The 18,787-nt window shown below is 45.5% G+C and overlaps 1 protein-coding gene across 2 annotated transcripts; it reads left to right on the forward strand.

The window, feature by feature from the left end:
- The first annotated feature begins 1,280 nt into the window (after nucleotides 1-1,280).
- Nucleotides 1,281-16,986, forward strand: glrbb (glycine receptor, beta b). Of its 2 annotated transcripts, none has more exons than XM_037461554.2 (10): nucleotides 1,281-1,647; nucleotides 3,251-3,389; nucleotides 5,474-5,580; nucleotides 6,609-6,676; nucleotides 8,633-8,859; nucleotides 9,709-9,791; nucleotides 10,202-10,342; nucleotides 11,817-11,969; nucleotides 14,090-14,382; nucleotides 15,676-16,986. In XM_037461554.2, the coding sequence occupies exons 2-10, from the start codon at nucleotides 3,268-3,270 to the stop codon at nucleotides 15,970-15,972; spliced, it is 1,491 nt and encodes a 496-aa protein (XP_037317451.1). In that variant the 5' UTR covers nucleotides 1,281-1,647; nucleotides 3,251-3,267; the 3' UTR covers nucleotides 15,973-16,986. The 2 variants fall into 2 exon arrangements, with proteins under 2 accessions (XP_037317451.1, XP_037317452.1); XM_037461555.2 differs by having other exon boundaries at nucleotides 1,281-1,631.
- Nucleotides 16,987-18,787: the final 1,801 nt, after the last annotated feature.

Consider the following 18,787-nt stretch of genomic DNA (forward strand, 5'->3'; position numbering starts at 1 on the left):
TTTTTCAACAAGTTTTTCAAGATTTAAATGATGATTTGTTGCTGCTTGCAGAGGAAACTTCATCATAATTTCAGTCAACATTACTTACTACAACATTACATTACTGAGCTGATCGTAGCCACACTCACCATTTTGACATGAATAATCAGTATTTCACAAGGTTTTTGCATTGAGATTTGACCCACTCTCAGCAGAAAGCTCAACTCCCTGCAGGATGCTTTGCACTTCAGAGGAACGTCATCATGTGTTGCATAAAAATAGTCCTCAACTTGCTTCATAACATCCAAGGACCTTAAATCTATGATGAAACATATAGAAAGTGATAATATTTGAGGAGCTTGTAAACGTTTGATGTCTCTCACAGGTGTATCAATGTTGATGATTGTTTTCATACTGTACATTGTCATTAATCAAAGATCAGTATCCCACAAGTTTATTTATTTATGTTCGTTTTTATTTCATTTTAATTTTATATTTCTATAGGTCTAAATATCTGATGCAAGATACATACATTACATACATCTGTAACATAGGTCAGATACAATAATATCTTTACGTGTGGTAAATAATTCAATAACAGATGTATTCATTGTATTCATTAATCGCCCTATTAGAAGTGTATTGACAGAGCGGGGCACGATGACGAATTTGACCTGAAACCCCTATTTTATCTATTTTACTTGTTATAGGGAATACTCTATATAGATGCAGCGTACAAACCTTATTTTGAAAACCGGACGTAGTGACGCGTGTATCGTTCAGCCAACTTCACCAAGTCAATCACCATCATACAAATGATCTTATAGTTGATGTGTTGAAAACGTTTACCATCAGTTAAGGAAACCCAAACAGTTAAAGAAATATTAGCAACGTGCTTTTTTCTCACGAGAACTTGTTAATTATCTCGTGATCTCTAAAAAAACAACGCTTAATTTGTGGATATAACGACACCATAAAGTCGGAATCTCGAGAAAACGATACCGACGACATTAAAGTACGCTTCCACGGACCACATAAGTCATAACGCATCTGGGCCTGAGCTTTATTGCGTCATTAATGTGTCCTCAGCCTGCGCTTGATGGTTGAATTCACGTCCGTCTGCCTAACAGCGCGCGGCCATAAATAGTGAGACGTTTGCATCCATCACGTAAACGAGAGCATTTACACCCCCCCCCCCACCCCCCCTCTGCCGTCACGTCACAGAGGCTGTAGATGATGTGGAGAAGGAGAGCCGCTGTCCGTGGTGCTGATGGAGGGATGGGGGATGGGGGGGGGGGGGGGGGGCGCTCCGTGCAGCCGCTTCTGCGCATGTTGCATGACAGGTAGCACGCAAAAAGCCTCCATCTTGGGTTTACCCGAGCTGAGGCAAAAAGGGCAGAAGCCACACACACACACACACATATACGCACACACTCACACACACGCGCGCGCCGATTCCAAAATAACAACAAAGCGGGCGCGTCGATAAATAACGAGAAATTGGCAATTTGCCGAGATGTAACTTTCGCAGCCAATTGATTGCACGAATTGCCTCAGCGGAAGGAGCGCGGCGCAGGATGGGAGAGAAAGACGCCGACCGGTCTGACAGCGGCTCTTTGCACTGAAAGCCTCGCCGGCTGTAGTTTCCTCAGGTGAGCGATTTAAACGGTAAGTGGCGGCCCTGGACGTGTGGTGACCGACTTACGCGCAGTGTATGTGTGTGTAACGTGCGCAATGCGATGCGTAAAACATGCCCGCGTAAATATGGCATCTTCTTCTTCTGCCCTCCCCCCCTCTCCTCGCCCGTCATGGTGGTCGTTGAATCCCTCTGTTGTCCTGCTGCTCCGCCTGTGATCCACAGTGAGCCTCCTGTCACTCACTTTTCTGGTGTTTTTTGGAGAGCGACGAGCAGCCACAGGTTGTGTGGGTGCCCCGGAAAGTCCGCGCGTGCAGGAGGGGGGGGGGGGGGGGGGGGGGGGGGGCTCTCGCATTGTTTTGCTTTTCCATTTTTCCTTTGCACAGCACAGGCCTTTCTTGGAACAGAAGAGCCCAATCAATTGTATCCTATTATTTAAATAACTGGTGAATCATAACTGTCATTTACGCTTTTTTGCATTATTGTGTATTTGAATAGCTTATAAATCATAACCATCCATTTGCTGTATGCGTTACCATCTTCTTTCGTGACACGATGATGGTGTTCTGATGAGTCTAAGTGACGTGGGGAGGATTTCCGTATTGACCTTGGGCCGTTTTGTGACAAAGCCGCACACTTTTAACGTAGTGAGTCACAGCACAGTTGACACAGACGTCGTGCGGAGGTCCATTTATAGACTTGGACTTGGTCGAACCCATGTTTCTCTGCACAGAAACCTGTTCGGCATGGACGTGCACGATGGACCTGTTTATCCCTTAAACAATGCACACTGGGGGGAGGGCGATCAGGGTGCAGACGAGGAGCAGAGACACACGTCACTAGGCCCAGGTGGTAGGAGAGTGGGGGACAGCGTCTCCGTCTGGGACAGCGAAGTGCTTCAGTTAATGGACAGACTGTTGGCTTAGCTTGTGGTGCCTGTGTCCCCCACAATGAAAGGGCACCGGTTGTTCTGGACAGGGGGGGGTTGGGTGAATCACACGGGTGCTACGGCTGATTAATGAGCTCTGATAAAGGAGCACACTGCATAGAAGCGTCCACAGATCCTTGTGTTTTGACTTCCTCTGACAAAGAGATTCATGACAAACACAGCGGCGGTGTTATCTCCTCCCTTCCTGTATTTGTTGTGTGAGAATGGATTTCACTATAAAACCACGGCTATCGTAGATTGAACCAAACGATATACTTGAAGATTGTGATAAACGGCCCGAAAAAAAAGCTTCTTCAGCTGCAGGAAGATGCAGCTTTATTAATTCATAGATGCATCCTCGTGACTGAAGCTAAGGGTATCTCAGGGTCACACTCAACCGACTGGTATTAGAGTGCATTACTCCAGCTGATTGGATTCATGCTTGATCTCGTATTAATTGATTAAACCCTGTCCGATTGATCGTTTACAATTCAGACATTGACTGGAATGTGACATGCATCCTGAGGAAATGGAAACGCCATCGTGTCAAGAGAGCAAAAAAAAGCTCAGAAATGAGCTCAAAGCGCCGTAAGCCTTTTACTCCCCCCGAGGGCAGAGGTTTAGAAGCACAGTCTTATTAAATTGCACCACCTTGTCCCCGAGTCTTTAAAATATCTTTCTTGCTGTTGCTGTTCCGTCCTCCACAGGCTCACAGCACGCCAGAATGGTCACCAAGAAGCTGGCCGTCCTGCTCCTGGTCCTCTCTCTCTGCCTGGAGGGAGGCTCAGCCAAAGAGAAAGGAACAAAGAAGGGGAAGAAGAAAGGGAAGCAGGTGTATTGTCCATCGTAAGTATGCGTTCAACGACACCATTGGCTGCCAAACTGAACAGTGGAATAAACAACACGATGTGTTGGTTTCCTGGGGCCATTATAGACACACAACCCTCTTCATTGGCTTGGTGGTTTCCTCAGAGAATAACAATGTGACCTTGATGAGTCAACCTTCATGATACTATCAGCTTGTTGTGATAATCTCATGCAGTTTGGAGAAAAGTTATGTGTGTGGCATGAATTGGTTTGGACTGGACAGTTGAGGCTCTTATGGATTCAGTTCCCCCAATTCTATTCATGGTATCTATTTCACGTCGTGAGATACTAATTGATTTGTTACCTGTAGGATAATAAAGCCTCATTGATCTTTATACCCCAGAATCCCCAGGGGTTTCCAAGGATTTTCCTTGAAAGAACTGCTCGACATCCGGTTCCGCATTTTTATTCCATAAAGTTCCATGAATTCTTGTTGACTTAATGTGGGATTTTTGCCATCTTTTGTCACTTTTTAAAATCATAATTGAACATGGAAATGCTGTTCATATACTGCCATTACAATGTTCTAAGCCCTTACCAAATCACAGATTAATGTGAAGAAAAACCAGACAAACAGACCTTCATCTTACCTTAATACTCAAGTTCCCAGCTATCAGATCATGTCTCCTGTCAAAAAGGAGAGAACATGTCTCCATGAGGGTCTCTATACAGGTTAAAGCATGACCTTGTTATTTTCAGATACTTTCCAATCTTCATCCACCAGTTCCTGCTTGACCAGATCTCACCAGCTGCCACAGTGCAGAGCAATTTGATATTAACCCGTAGCCCAGTCAACTAGGAACAAATCGACACCTTTTGGTATTTGCCAACTTATTTGACAGTTCCAGACAGGCGGAAATGGGACTTGTGAGGCGCATTCTCAGCCTGACAACAGAACCAACCTCAGTATGACCCAACACGCCGTTTGGACTGTCCCGTGTCGCTTGTGTTGAGGAGAGCCGCACAAAGCTTCTTCCCTTAAACGGTAACAAACGGCTGGACAATGAAAAACTCTCTTTCTCTCTCAAAGGAGAATAAGAAGAGGCCGTTTGATGCAGTATTGGCATGTGTAAGCCGTATGACGTACTTTGAGTTTAGTGCTGCGGATGCCTTCGTGGATCAAGGGAACCACTTTGTTCCAGTTTGGCTGTTGTGCTTGAGGTTGTCAAAGAAGGGGGGGCGGGGGGGGTTCAGGGGATGGGAATTAAGGGTTTCACTTTGATCAGAGGAGCCGCGGAACATACACACACTGAGCAGCATTCCTGTGGAGCACTTTAACTGGTCCTCAGTGCGCGATAAGGTTTACGTAATGATATGTAAAGTGCTTTGAGAAGGGGGGGGGATTCTTTGGCAGGAGAATCACTGCCACCCACCAGGAGGATTTGTTTTTGCGCTTTCCCTCCTGCAGGATCCTATTCTGCACTTTGCTTCTTTCAGTCAACCTCGCAAAGCAAACGATGTTTGGTCGAAGGTTTCTGAAATGTGGTGTTAAGTGGTGGCAGTGTATATGAAAAGTGCAAATACGTCCACTCTTTTCCATCCACATTGATGATTCACTAAGTACTAAACTAAATTACTAAATAATTTAAGGGGTTTTCACAAGGTAACGAGAGTTAAGTGGAAAAAAAACATGTCTTCACTTCTTTACTTTGCAAATCGCTTTTCCAAGAATAATGCCATTTCATTTTTCACCGTTATTAGACTGTGTAAAAGGCAACTCAACATGGGGAGACACAGGTAGGAATAAAAATGGAACCAAAGGTCCCATAACCCTAAATTACCTTGTGTATTGCGGCATCATGTTCTGCCAGCTTGATCTGCCTTAAACGAATCGTGTCGACTTCCTCCGTCAACATTTACTTACTAATTAATCCCATCGGCCCGTAGCTCTGTAAGGTTATAGTTTAATCTAAGACTATACAGAGTAAAGAGTGTGTGTGTGTGTGTGTGTGTGTGTGTGTGTGTGTGTGTGTGTGTGTGTGTGTGTGTGTGCATCTGAAAGGAATTTGCCCTGCGAACGTAATCGTGGCTGCAGTTCCCTCTCCGTGGTCTTTGTTTTGCAGCCAGCTGTCACCGGAGGATCTGGCCCGAGTCCCTGAGAATTCCACCAGTAACATCTTGAACAGGTTACTGATCACCTATGATCCCCGAATAAGGCCCAACTTCAAAGGCAAGTCTCATTTCCTGGTCATCTGTCTCCCGTCTATTTTGAATTGATACTTTTGCCGCAGTGCTGTCATTCTAATTAAAGAAGCAAGTGTACTGTAAATGTGTAGCTCCCTCTTGTTTCTTCCATGAACACAGACATGATCTGGATAAATGGTGCTTGAGACGTCAGTAAAAATGTATTTCCTTTCATGCACACACTTGCATATCTGCACTACAACAGTGTAACTTGAGGCCCGCTGTTCTCGGTTCGGCTTCTTTTTTCTCCACCAAAGCAGTTCATGGTTTGTGTTGCTTGACACAAACTGGCTGTTATGGGAAGAGCAAATATGTGACTTGAGGCAGTCACGGATCAAATTCTGTATTATATTGAGCTTCTGTTACCTCAAATGTCGAGCCGAGTGACTTAAGTCACTGATTCTTTCACTTTTTACTGCATATAGTACATATAAGTACCCACCTTCAAAGTGTTTACAGCGTAGATGTCACATTGTAGTTGGCCTTCGGTCATAAAAAGGTCGTTTCCATCCTCTGGCCCCTGGCAGCAGAGGCAGTGGATGCTTCACGTGTTGTGTGCAGCGGCTCCTTCACCGAACGCCTGCCTCCGCTCCCAGCAGCCAAACATCTGCTCTTGATTCCACGTCGGCCTCAAAGTTCCCCCCCCCTCCCCCGTTAACATCCATGTCATAATCATCCAAACTACATCCTGGACTGAGCCTCGTGAATTGCTTTGCCCAGACCTATAAAAATAGAAAGGCTTCTTTTATGGGCCCTGCGGAGAACGTTAAGCTCAGGGCAGAAGTGTTTGTGGGCTATTTGTTGGTTTGCCTGGTTGCGTTGATGCGTGGAAGTTGTCAGCTATAAGCCACCTCCACATTATGCACTGGTGGGATGGTGGAGGGGGGGGGGGCTGTGAATACGGGCTCTCCTGGTTCTCCAGGGCATCATAGATGAAGGGGCCCAACATAGGGACACTACCTTAACACTCTCTTTGACTCTGAATACAAAATCCTTGTCTCCTCTCCCCAACAGGAATTCCTGTGGAAGACAGAGTGAACATTTTCATCAACAGTTTTGGCTCCATTCAAGAAACAACTATGGTAAGAATTTACATAAATTCCTCTTCATCCCGACACTATTCATAATCAATACGTCGGCCAATCAGATGCAGTGGATGGAGGATGAACACTGGTCAGTCCTACACGTTCCCCGCCTGTTTTGCAGGATGGGAGCAGATCATTTAGCGTCATGGAGGCCTTTCCACGCTTCATTTATCTGATGGCTTAGTTGCTGATAAAGTAGTGGTTGGAATTCAAGTGAACATATTAAACCTCAAGGACGGTCCTGGGTGGAATCTTGATTGCCAAGGAAACCATAAAGGGAAGAGTCTTGTCGGTTTCTATTGAGCTTGGTTTACTGGCATATTTTAATTGTAAATTGCTGGGAAGAGCAAATAAAGGTGATGCGTTTCTTTCTCAGTAAATATGTTCAATAATGTGACACCGTAATGTAAATGAATGCAGTGCGGTGACAGAATTCCCAATTTGTATTAGTTGTGGAAATTACTGCAATTGTGTCTTCACTGGAAAGACTTCAGACCTCAGAGTCCTGTTGCAGATGTGTTCAGATGTGAACAGTGCAAAGCAATGCTCAGTGTTTTCCTCACATCATGACGCTGTGAACCAAAGCCTTGGATCTAATACACGGAAATTGGAGCTGCATGAGCATGTCCACTGGAGATATGTCTTCTGGCTGCAGATCAGTACTGTGTGTCTCCTTGTTAAATGTTGCAGTGGAGAGTTTCTGCACAGGACCAATCACCAGAAAAATCCATAAACCTCAAAGTATTAAGCACTAGAGAACTTGAGAAAAAAAAAGAAAACGGGCCATCGAGAAGAATGATCCGATGGGGAATGAAAGATCAGGAAGGAGGTGATGTGAAGCCTCAAGGTGGAAAAGAATGAGCTGTAGGATAAAGACAGGGACGAATCCATATGGATGGAAAGAGAAGCCAGCTTAAGGAAAAAGGATAAATGGAGAAAGAACAAACCAAGAGCACGATGGACTCACAGATGGCAAATCTATCTCCCCTCTTCCCTCAAATGACAGACAGAGAGAAAATGGTTGAGAATGAATCCAGGAGGAGAAAGAAGAGACAGCTGGTCACCTTCCCCCCTTCATTTATCACTCTGTGGGGTCTGATCTGATCTCAGGTAACCCTCTGTCATCATTCACAAACCTCGCGTCCAACGGAAACTAAACTGTGTACGTTCCCTCGCGTCAGTGGGGGACGACTCATTTCAGGATGAGAGGAGGAATAAATGGGTTTTCCTCCCTGATGGAGGTGAGCGGTTTTGTTAAATCTCAACTTGAAAGTGAGCCGGAGGGAAGATATACGCCCCCCCCCCCCCCCCCCCCCCCACCCCCCTACCCCCCTCTGTCTGGCTGTCAGGGAGGCGAAGGTGTGGGAATCGGCTGCATCTCTGTCAGACAGCGAAGGGCCAGCAGAACACGTTCGTGCCGTCGCTCGAGGGCCGAGTCAAAAGAACAATTTGACCACCCCCCCCCCCCCCCCCCAAAAAAAAATGTATGCTGCCACGGAAATAAAGGACATTGTGCTTCAAGGTTTCATTTATAAACCAGAACAGAAAACGAAGCTACTCTATCAGACTTAACCATAGAACGTCTGGACCGTTCTGGTCAGGTAATGGTCAGGTAATGGTCAGGTAATGTTTGGGACATTGATTCAAAGTGTGACTCTACTTTTTTTCACCAGAGGACCCAACACGCACTCGGCTTTATTTGAGAGGCCATCCGTCTTCGCACTGCGCGTTAGTTGTCCCTCGCAGCACCTGGTCCCACAGCAGCCTCGCCGGGTCACTACTAAGCCCTCTAATGAGACTGCGTGCTCTCCATGTTGCTGTGTTGATAACCTTTGACCCCCGTGGAAGGAGTTTTCTCTGTGTTCACCCCCCTCAGCACTTTGAAGTTATCCGCCACACGTAGAAGAGGCGGAGGGCGGGTGTTGTGTCTGAAAGCCGTGTGCCCCTGTGCAGGACTACAGGGTGAACATCTTCCTGCGGCAGCGGTGGAACGACCCCCGGCTGAAGCTGCCGACGGACTTCAAGTCCGACTCGCTCACCGTCGACCCCAAGATGTTCAAGTGTCTGTGGAAACCCGACCTGTTCTTCGCCAACGAGAAGAGCGCCAACTTTCACGACGTGACGCAGGAGAACATCCTCCTCTTCATTTTCCGCAACGGAGACGTGCTCATCAGTATGAGGTGAGATGTCCCCGTTCGTACAGAATGTTTCAGTAAGTACATGAAAATGTCTTGTGACTTTCAGAGTCGAAGTAGCATGTATTGCATGAACCAGGGAAGCAGACACAGAATAAGTCCCCCTCCCCCAATCCACATATTACATCTACATATTATTCGCAAGTTGATGTGATATCGCAGATGTGGCATCTGGGAGAATAACTCAGACTTTAATCAAAGGTGTTATTTTTTTTTTTTATTATGAAAAAAAAAAAGGAAGATGACTCCTCCTGAGTGCCACCACCAACATTTGAACCGAAAGACAAAGGAACTCAATGAATCCACTGGCTTCCCTAATGCAGCTTTAAATCCCTTTTTACAGAATACTAAACAAACATCAGCTGATTGAAGGCCTAGTTGTACAATTATCTGGAGGCTCTGTTGTGATTACACAATGATTGGGACTTTTTCATTCCTGTCTGCATGTCAGTTAGGGCGACTCGGCTCCCTCATTTTCTAGGATTCCCCGGCGATCTACATTTACTTTTTCCTTCTCTGTGGAGAATCACTGAGGCTGAGAAAGATAAGACGTCGTCTTATCGCTCGGGCGGGGGGGGGGGGGGGGGGCTGCATGTGAGCGAGCTGCGGCTCGAGCTGCAATCTGCTTTTGTTGGAGTTCAGTCCTATCCAGGGACAAGATAATCCCCCTCCGTGGTTAGGCCTGCAGTTCTGAGTGTGACATATTTTGTTCATTCCACCAAAATGCGCCATGAGGATAAAACCTTAAAAATCCTTTAAGGTACCAGATGTTTGTGGAAAAGAGGAGGGCTACAAAAGAGCATTTTTTAACTGAACTTTGTCGTCTCCCTGCAGGTTGTCGGTCACCCTTTCCTGCCCTTTGGACCTCACGTTGTTCCCGATGGACACGCAGAGGTGTAAGATGCAACTGGAAAGCTGTGAGTCACAAACCACGTGGTTTGTAAATGTGATTTCAGTCGATCTTCTTGTTTGAAATTGAGTCATGCAGTATTTCTGAGGCACGCGCGTATGTTGTTTCGGGCTAAACGAAAGCTTTCTGCTTGAGTTTAGGGGCCAATTTCATTGGCAAAACGCGGCATAAATCTTCACATTTTAAGGTTGATGTGAACATCTCAGAGCTAATTGAGCTTCACTGTGGTTTATTGCATCTTGTTTACAAAGCAGTAGAGACTTGAACTAAGAAAAAACAAACTCACGCCGTTTCCCTCGAACTGCAGAGACATTTGAGTTTACTTAGCAAGAAGATGTTGTTGCATGTGGATGTATCCATACACTGAATGTTTAAACATGAGTTTTGTGTAACCTGTGCATCCCTCCACCATCCTAGTCGGCTACACCACGGACGACCTGCAGTTCATGTGGCAGACAGGAGACCCGGTGCAGATGGACGCCATCGCCCTGCCGCAGTTTGACATCAGACAAGAAGACATTGATTATGGGAACTGCACTAAGTTCTATTCAGGAACAGGTACGTTTTCAAGAGGAAGCCACAAAAATGCCTATTGATGAGATAGTACGCGTTTATTATTATTATCAATGTTGTATCTTGTATTAAAATGTTTTCCAGCCAAGTTAAGTCGTGTTAAAGTGTACGTCAAATAGATTTATGGGCTCCTAGTAACCAACCTCATTCCAGCTTTTCCATCAACCAGAGTCTTTTGAAGCAAACGGGGTTCTGACATCACAGACGTTTCTTTCATTGATTTTTCTCTCAGGATTTGAGTGATCTTCTTCTGGTTTATGCACTAGACGTCACTGTTTGATGTAGGCTCCTAGTCTAACCGGGTTGCGAGTGATATTCATTAAAGAAAGTTGATTTATTATTATTTTTTAAAGACACCATTCATTTACAAAATACATTTTCATTCAATTGTGAGATTTAGTTAAATTGTTTTATTTAATGGTTTTAGGGCGACTTTGAAGCTTCGAACGGGAAGGAAATGTAATCCCGCATTCTTCATTAAAGCCGTGAGAACCCGTCGTCATCCATTCAGTGTCACCAAAGTTAATATGAATAATATGAAATAATACCAACGGTTGATGTCAAATGTATTGCACGTAGATCCTTCGGTTGCTCGTTAAGTGCGAGTCGGCCCAAGTCTCACGTTGCGTAGGTTTTTCAATCAATATTATTTATATTTCCAAGGTGTCGGGAGGAGGTAGCTACCAAACAAATACGTGCCGTCTAAAGAAGTTCATGTGCCATTTGGACTCATGTGAGCACACAGCGACGTTTTACCACGAAATGGAAACGTCTCGATCGGCCCCAAAAAGAGCCGCTGTGACCCCGGCGCTCTCGCACGCTGCTGGCAATGATTCAGCCCTTTTAACTGGTTGCCAGGGCAACCTGGCCAGACACAAAGCTCACCTCTGTGTTCGACTGGTTGGAGCCGGCTCTGCGACGCACACAGGCCGCCCCTCATGGAGCCGTGTAAAGCTCGGCCAGAGATCCCCGGGGCGAGTTAAATATTACTCCAGCCCCTCCGCTCTCCCTCGCCCCCTCGGACCAACTGACCAGCCTCAAAGAGCGCCGTGGAGGCTGTTGATGCTTGTTCCAAAATACATACTTCGGCAGAGATTGATCGGTTAGAATTGTTACGAATGATCACCTCATCAGGAGCCAGTGATATCCACTTACAATGAGGACAGATGTCGTTCTCCTTTATAACGGGCACGTCAGGAAGCGGGAGTGCAGTCCTAAAGAAGTTAAATGTTATGATCTTAAATTCCTTTTTCCTTTCCTTACTGTTTTCTGTACTGTGAATGTTACCGATACGCTTTGCTTTGTGTTGGCGTTCATGGAAATGCCAACTAATCCAATGCATTATTTCTTATTCACAGGAGGCACTTGCTGTCTGTGTCTCCTGTTTGACCTCCAAGGCAAGCTGTGTTTCTCACTAAATTAGTTATTTAGGTTACGTGTGATTTCTTTCTCCTTGCAGGGTACTACACATGTGTGGAGGTGATCTTCACCCTAAGGCGACAGGTTGGATTCTACATGATGGGTGTCTACGCCCCCACGCTGCTCATCGTGGTCCTCTCCTGGCTCTCCTTCTGGATCAACCCCGACGCCAGTGCTGCCAGGGTGCCTTTGGGTACGGAGCATTTGACCGATTCCTCCGCCTTTCCCCTGACATTCACCGTTGTCTGTACATATTTCTGCAGCTATTGAACCTTATTGGATCCCAAAGAGAGGCGAGGGAGAGTGCGGAGGTCAAAACATCAGATTAGAACCGTGAGGACAGAAGAGACCCACCACAGCGAGGGCTTTAGGTACATTATGTACGATTTTAAGTAGCACAGTTACTTGTTTTTTTATTTTTCCTTTACTCACCGAGTTCCCTAAATGTCTAAAGCACAGCCGTGAGATCCCTGTTTAATGAACCTTGGCTCCCGGCTGAGTGTAACGGGTACGGTTTGACTTGGCGGGTTGGTGCGTGATGGCGGCAAACATTTACAGGCTCTTCGTTTTTTTGCCAAACGTTAATCAATGTGGGCAACGAGTGTTTGTGAGGAGACAGAAAGCAGCGGGACGCTCAGCTGACCAAAGAGGTGCGTCTGAACCCTATTAACCCCCCGAAGTGATGGAGGCCCGTGAGAAGCGCTGCTGCTTCTTTTTCACACACTGGGGGTTAACTTGAAGAAGGTCCAGGTAAATGATTGCAGTGCTCTCCTGAGCCCAGAGGGGATGTGAGGATGCTTAGGTACAGCTCGTGCTCAATTACGGTTGTTTTGATTTACACGCTGAATAAATCACAGATTAGCTATTTTTTTAACTTTTCTTCTCGTTTTACGGTCTCGGCTCTCGGGCACAGTCTCAGTTTCACCTGCATGATGGAAAAAAAGGGGCAGAAAGTGTTAAACAATACTCATCTTGATGGAACACCTTTTAATTTATTTCTGCAGCCCTGAATATTTCCATTTATAATAAGGCACCATAGAATTGTATTACCTAATTAGTTTTCTGTGAAAGTCCTCCACCTTTCTGTGGCTTTATTCTTTCTTTAAATTAAACTGGGTATGCTACATTTTTATTTTATCACATAACTAAACTGCGCCCTTAATTATGTGTCTAGGGATATTTTGTTCCACACCAGCGGCTGCAAAAACGCCTTAAAACCACTGCAACATTTCATTTCATCCAAAAAACGTGGGAAAGGGAAAAGAAAATACGAAGTGTCTAATAATGACGCAGAATATTCTAATACATGGGAGGCTTCACTTGAGAACGGGCTGATTTGAGGCAATTTAATCATAAATCTGAGAAAGCTTCCTGTTTCACTTCCTACTTCTCACTCCTACATGATTGAACCTGTGTGCGATGTGTCAGTGTCCCTCATCAGCAGTGTCAGTGTCATCCTCCCTCCAGTTGTTCATCACCATTCTCATCCCATCATCACTGCGACTCCCCCCCCTCCACCCCCCCACCCCTGGTGCCTCCTCTGACTTCTCTCTGAATGGGATCAGTCCAGGTCAGTCAACATTTAGCTCACAAGTTATTGTCTATATGTGTTTGTGTGTTTTCTGCTACACACTGGGTGGCGCGAGGTCATGTGACCATCTTTGCACCGCCATCATGCTGTTTAACAGCTTGCTGCAGCGAGGGAGAAGCCGTTTGATAAGAAACCCGTACGGACCCTTGACCAAGTTGATGCCAGGAGGCAAAAAGTCAGCTATTATCTCTCAAAAGAATCCTCACAGCAGGACAAATGGGAGTGAGGCCATTTCTTGGTGGTTATAATACGATCCTAAAAAAAAGTGGGTGTAATTATTTCCTTTTGAAAGCTCTAACCTGTAATCCCGTTAGCTTTGAAAGATAACAAAATAATAAGAATAATTACTGCTATCGGAGGCTGAGATTTTGGAGACGTCCTAACAAAAGAGCTAAAGGAACGTTGGGGCGTCTCAAGCAGGACTGTCGGTGTAAGTGGTGTTTGATTCCCGCACTGTTAAACTCTCACCACGTGGTTAAACCGCAGCCGGGGATCGATCCTCTTGCGGCTTTCTCCGCCACAAGCACCGCAAGTTGTGATGGATTGCATTAGAAAAGCTGAATGTAAACAAACAACCTCAATTGAACAAGTTGTTTCAAATTATTGAAACCCAATTATAACTGATCAACTGTTTTGGCCTCCACGATGCAGAATTGCTGACCTTTGTAAAACGTAATAGACCTAATTAGAAAAACCCTCTGCTGGCCTCCCTCTCTGTCCAGGCATCCTCTCGGTGCTCTCCCTGTCCTCCGAGTGCACCTCCCTGGCTTCGGAGCTGCCCAAGGTGTCCTACGTCAAGGCCATCGACGTCTGGCTCATCGCTTGCCTTCTGTTCGGCTTCGCCTCGCTGGTGGAGTACGCCGTGGTCCAAGTGATGCTCAACAGCCCCAAGCGCATCGAGGCGGAGAAGGCCAAGATAGCGGCCAAGGAGAAGGCTCTGGGAAAGGGCCCCGCTGCCAAGAACAACGCGCTCAACGGGACGGGGGGGACGCCGCTTCACGTCAGCACCTTGCAGGTCAGCGGATCCTGTCGGATGACTTCGGGGTTGCTTTTTAAACTCGGTCCCTCCTGCTCCTCCCGACGAAGTCGCCTACATCTGCGTGGGGGGGTCCTTTGAGGGCGGAAGTGCAATTCATATGTTGCCTTTCTTCTGCATTTTTTCTTGTTGGCCAATTGATCAGGAAGCAGACCACGTGATTACAGCATCCCCGCATTGATCCTGACGAGGGACCACTGTACCTCTGTAACTATACTCTGATTAAACCCCGTTCAGGCCGGCGGGGAGGTTGACGAAAGGATTTTTTGGGACGACCCGATTTCCTTTTGCTCAACGCTTGCATGCCGTTTGGCTGCTGCGACGGCACATGGAGGTGTGGGGGGGGACTCGTAGGAACCACATTAGGCTGCACAGCGTCTAATGTGGCCTTTAATGGGATGTTCAAAGTGTGCCGTGTTTTCGATTGAGTCCAACAGCCCTAAACGGCCTCATTTAAATGTCCCTCACAGTTCAGAGGAAACCTGTCGAGCGAGTGCATGTGACTTCTGAGACTCTATTCAACTGCAAATCTTTTTTTGTTTTTCTTTTGTCAACGAGTGGTGAGAGAAAGTGGATCATTCAAGCAGTTTTTTTCCAACGTATGAGTCAGTTTGCACGTGATGAAATAAGTTTTAGACACATTTGTAGATGTGAAGTATATGGTATGTTTTGCACAGCTTGAATCTGATGAATCTGAGAGGACCAATGCGTGTTCCTTGAGAGTCATATTTCTATATTTAGCTAACTCAAATTAGCGCTGTAGTGCTTGTCCGGCTACCTGCCTTCCTGTCTTAAGGACACAGGTGTCCTGCTAGTTTGGTTTTCTGTTAGGAAAATCTGAATCGGCTTCATTCGCCGTGTGTGCTTGGTTCCCATAGAGTGAAGATGCATTACCCGGAGATCGCAAATCCATTACTAATCTAAGTCTGAGGTGGGAGGAGTTGGAAACGGAGAGGCGGGAAGGACAATGTTATTTTTAAAAATACATACTTACTCCATGAGGAAATTTGTTTCCCTATAAATGTAATTTATAAAAAGTTTAGTTGTATGGGAACTTTATTTTGAAGGAGACTGACTTGCGGGCAGTTTACGGTAAAGAAAGAGATACGTTTCACTGCAACAGCTGAGATAAAGTTAAGAATCCCTGTATTCAAACCCTGCATCTGTAAGAACATTTATTCTGCAAAATGGAACGGTATGAAAAGAAGTTAGTAGTTAATCTTACTTTGGTTAGCAGAAAAGGTTAAAAAAAAACTCTTCTCTTACCCCCAGGTGGCGGAGACCCGCTGCAAGAAGGTGTGCACCTCTAAATCGGACCTGCGGACCAACGACTTCAGCATCGTGGGCTCGCTGCCGCGCGACTTTGAGCTGTCAAACTTCGACTGCTACGGGAAGCCCATCAACGAGGCCATCGCTCACGGCAAGTCCAAGGCCAAGCACCACAAGAGGCCCCCCCCCCCGAAGCCCGTCATCCCCTCGGCGGCCAAGAGGGTCGACCTGTACGCCCGGGCCCTCTTCCCTTTCTCCTTCCTCTTCTTCAATGTGGTTTACTGGTCCGTGTACCTGTGATTATCTAGTTGTTAAAGCGACCCCACTTCACTCCCAACGAGTACCTTGTTGATCCGACTACCTTCGAAAATTCCAAAGTGAGTGTGTTTACATGTTAGAGCCCTGGTTTCAGTCTCGTTATCGATGGCAATCGGGACACGGCGTTTACCTGGAATATGAAAAAACCTGGTTCTTCGTATCCCTGCGTGTCTTTACAGTGTCCAGGTGTCTAATCGTCCGCCTGCAGGTATTCTCACCATCACAGCCTCTGTGTCCTGTAAATAACACTCGTTGCTTCTGAAACACGGATATGATGTTTACATGACAAACGGATAACAGGGATAGTCCTAAAACCACATCCTGCCCAGGAGTGTGAAATTACATTTTAATATTCCTTAACGACACAACGTATTTGCTTAGAAGAAGATAAAAAAAATAAAAAAACAATGTATTGTTACATTTATATTTACATGAGAATAGAAAACTATCACGATTTGTCTATCAAATAATACTAATACTTAATATTTGTATGACTAAAATGTAAATACAACATCCATCATTCATTGATAATGGTACTTGAAAGGTTAATACAGGATTGCAAGAAGACTTTTGGGTAAGAGCTGATCAGAAGAAGCACAGATCTATAAAAGAGCATTTGTAAATGTTAAATTAATTTCAACTTTGCAAAATGGGATTCTGCCCAGAAGTTTAATCTGTTTCCACATTTATTTAAGCTTCAATGCAATTACGGTGCATGTTAAAAAAAGAAAAAGAAATTGCATGTATATGAAGATAAATTCTAAATATCTATATATAAAGTATTTATTTCATTTGTATTATTTTTCTGCTCTTGAGAAGATAATCGGATATGTGAGAACGCTGCGTTCTTGTTCAGATGGTTATGTTACACTGCCACCATTCCAGCAGATTTAATGTTTGACATTGTGTGTAAATGGGTCACTACCGAGCTGTGACCATGTGTTTGTGATGTTTACAAGCAAAGACAAATAAATGACCAAAACACTTTTCACCATTTGATGCCATTACAATGAATTATTGAACACTTGTATGCCTTTATTTTGGTGACATCAATCCATCTTACTTTATGGTATTTCCAACCCCGGATGGCTGCATCTCTCCCCCAGCGTTGTGCCGACACACAACGTCGCGCGTCGCACAACAGCACAGCTGTTCCTGCACCGAGGTGCAAGCATCCCCCAGCCATCGATTATTCATGCAAACCTGCTTGGAACAATGACCCTGGACCATCATTTGTGAGGTTTCTCATATGAAATCAGTCTCCAGCTTAATGAAGCAAGATGGATGCTGACCTTATGTCATGACATCCGGGTCATATTGACGAAGTGTGTTGCAAATTGGACCAGAGCTGTGCATGTAAAAAAGGCCCGGTGCTGGGATCATTTTTTTAAATTAGAAAACAATCTTATTTCTCTCTCTCTCTCTCTCTTTCTCTCTCTCTCTCTGTCTCTCTCTCTCGTCGCCATGGTTACAGGCATGGAAAAGGGTGTCTTTTTTCTGTGACTATAACAGACCCTTCCTGAGAAACAGCGTGCGAGTGAGACTAACTACGCGCACACTCAAATGGGAAAAGCCTCTAAAATCCCAGCGACACTCATGTCTTCACAGTCGTTCTAGTTAGTTTTGAATAATTTTAGGACTAAATTCAGCTCTGACAGAATCTCATATGAGAAAGATTCTGCATTGCAGCGCCCTCCAACGGCCACATATATATTTGTTTAATGTAATGAATGAAGCGCTCTCGTGGGGGAAATAAGCGATGTAATGCCAGGTGATGTGCAGAGTATGATAATGGCACAAAAGGGAGGTGGATGTCCACTGCTTACTAAAGTTTAGGTGAAAGCTTTTCATTTTGGTAATAAATAAAAGAGAAGATGTAAGATACTTCATGTGGCGAGAATGCAATTAGTTTTTCATTTTTAACATCTCGCAATTCTGGCAAATAGCTACAATAGTTATACTATACAAATAGAACAGATGACAGATCACCAATGGTGCAAGAACACTTCTAAGAGTAAACCCTCGACAATAAGACATCAGCTGAACAACACAGTCAGACGTGACTCGTGTGTGTGTGTGTGTGTGTGTGTGTGTGTGTGTGTGTGTGTGTGTGTGTGTCTGTGCACACCCACACCCACAGCACCCTGCTACCACAACAGGCCAGTAACCTATATCACACAGGGGGCTTTCTAATCCAACATGACCTCTCGCCAGGCCGCCACCAAGAAAACCACCATGACATTCAGCCAGTGATTGGCGGAGGACCAGCAGGGGGGCAGGAGGAGGGGGGACCACGGGGCTTATTGGAAGCTCGTTTACTGTGAACAAAGCTCTCGCACATCAGCGGTCTGCTTTTGCAAACCTTTTCTAGCTCCAGAAATACACAGAGACAGAGTAAGCATTGGGCTTTCATTCTAAAGGAGTTGGTTTTGTAACAAGGACATCTTCACTTTTGTAACAGAATATCACATCCTCGAAACCAGATAATTTTTGTCATATGGAACATGAGACATAGGAGGCCACTCCCTCACAGGCACAGTGACGGTTTGGCAGCCCTCTTTTGGCTAGAGAGCGTGCAGGATGCCATTTGCTTTCCCAGGTCAAGGCAGCGAGGGGCTCAGTTCCAGCAAGACTCGACCAATCGGTAAAAAACAGCCGTGACTCTGCGAAGTTACACTTTGCTCTTCCCAAAACAGGGGAAAGACGGGGAGAAGTTTGACGAAAGGGAAGCTCGGAGGAAATAGACGATCTCTATAACGATGCACTCTCAAAATTAGACAGCTGTGTCTTTGACTTG

This window comes from Pungitius pungitius, chromosome 2 (genome assembly GCF_949316345.1).
Source record: "Pungitius pungitius chromosome 2, fPunPun2.1, whole genome shotgun sequence".
In the NCBI taxonomy this organism is placed as follows: domain Eukaryota; kingdom Metazoa; phylum Chordata; class Actinopteri; order Perciformes; family Gasterosteidae; genus Pungitius; species Pungitius pungitius.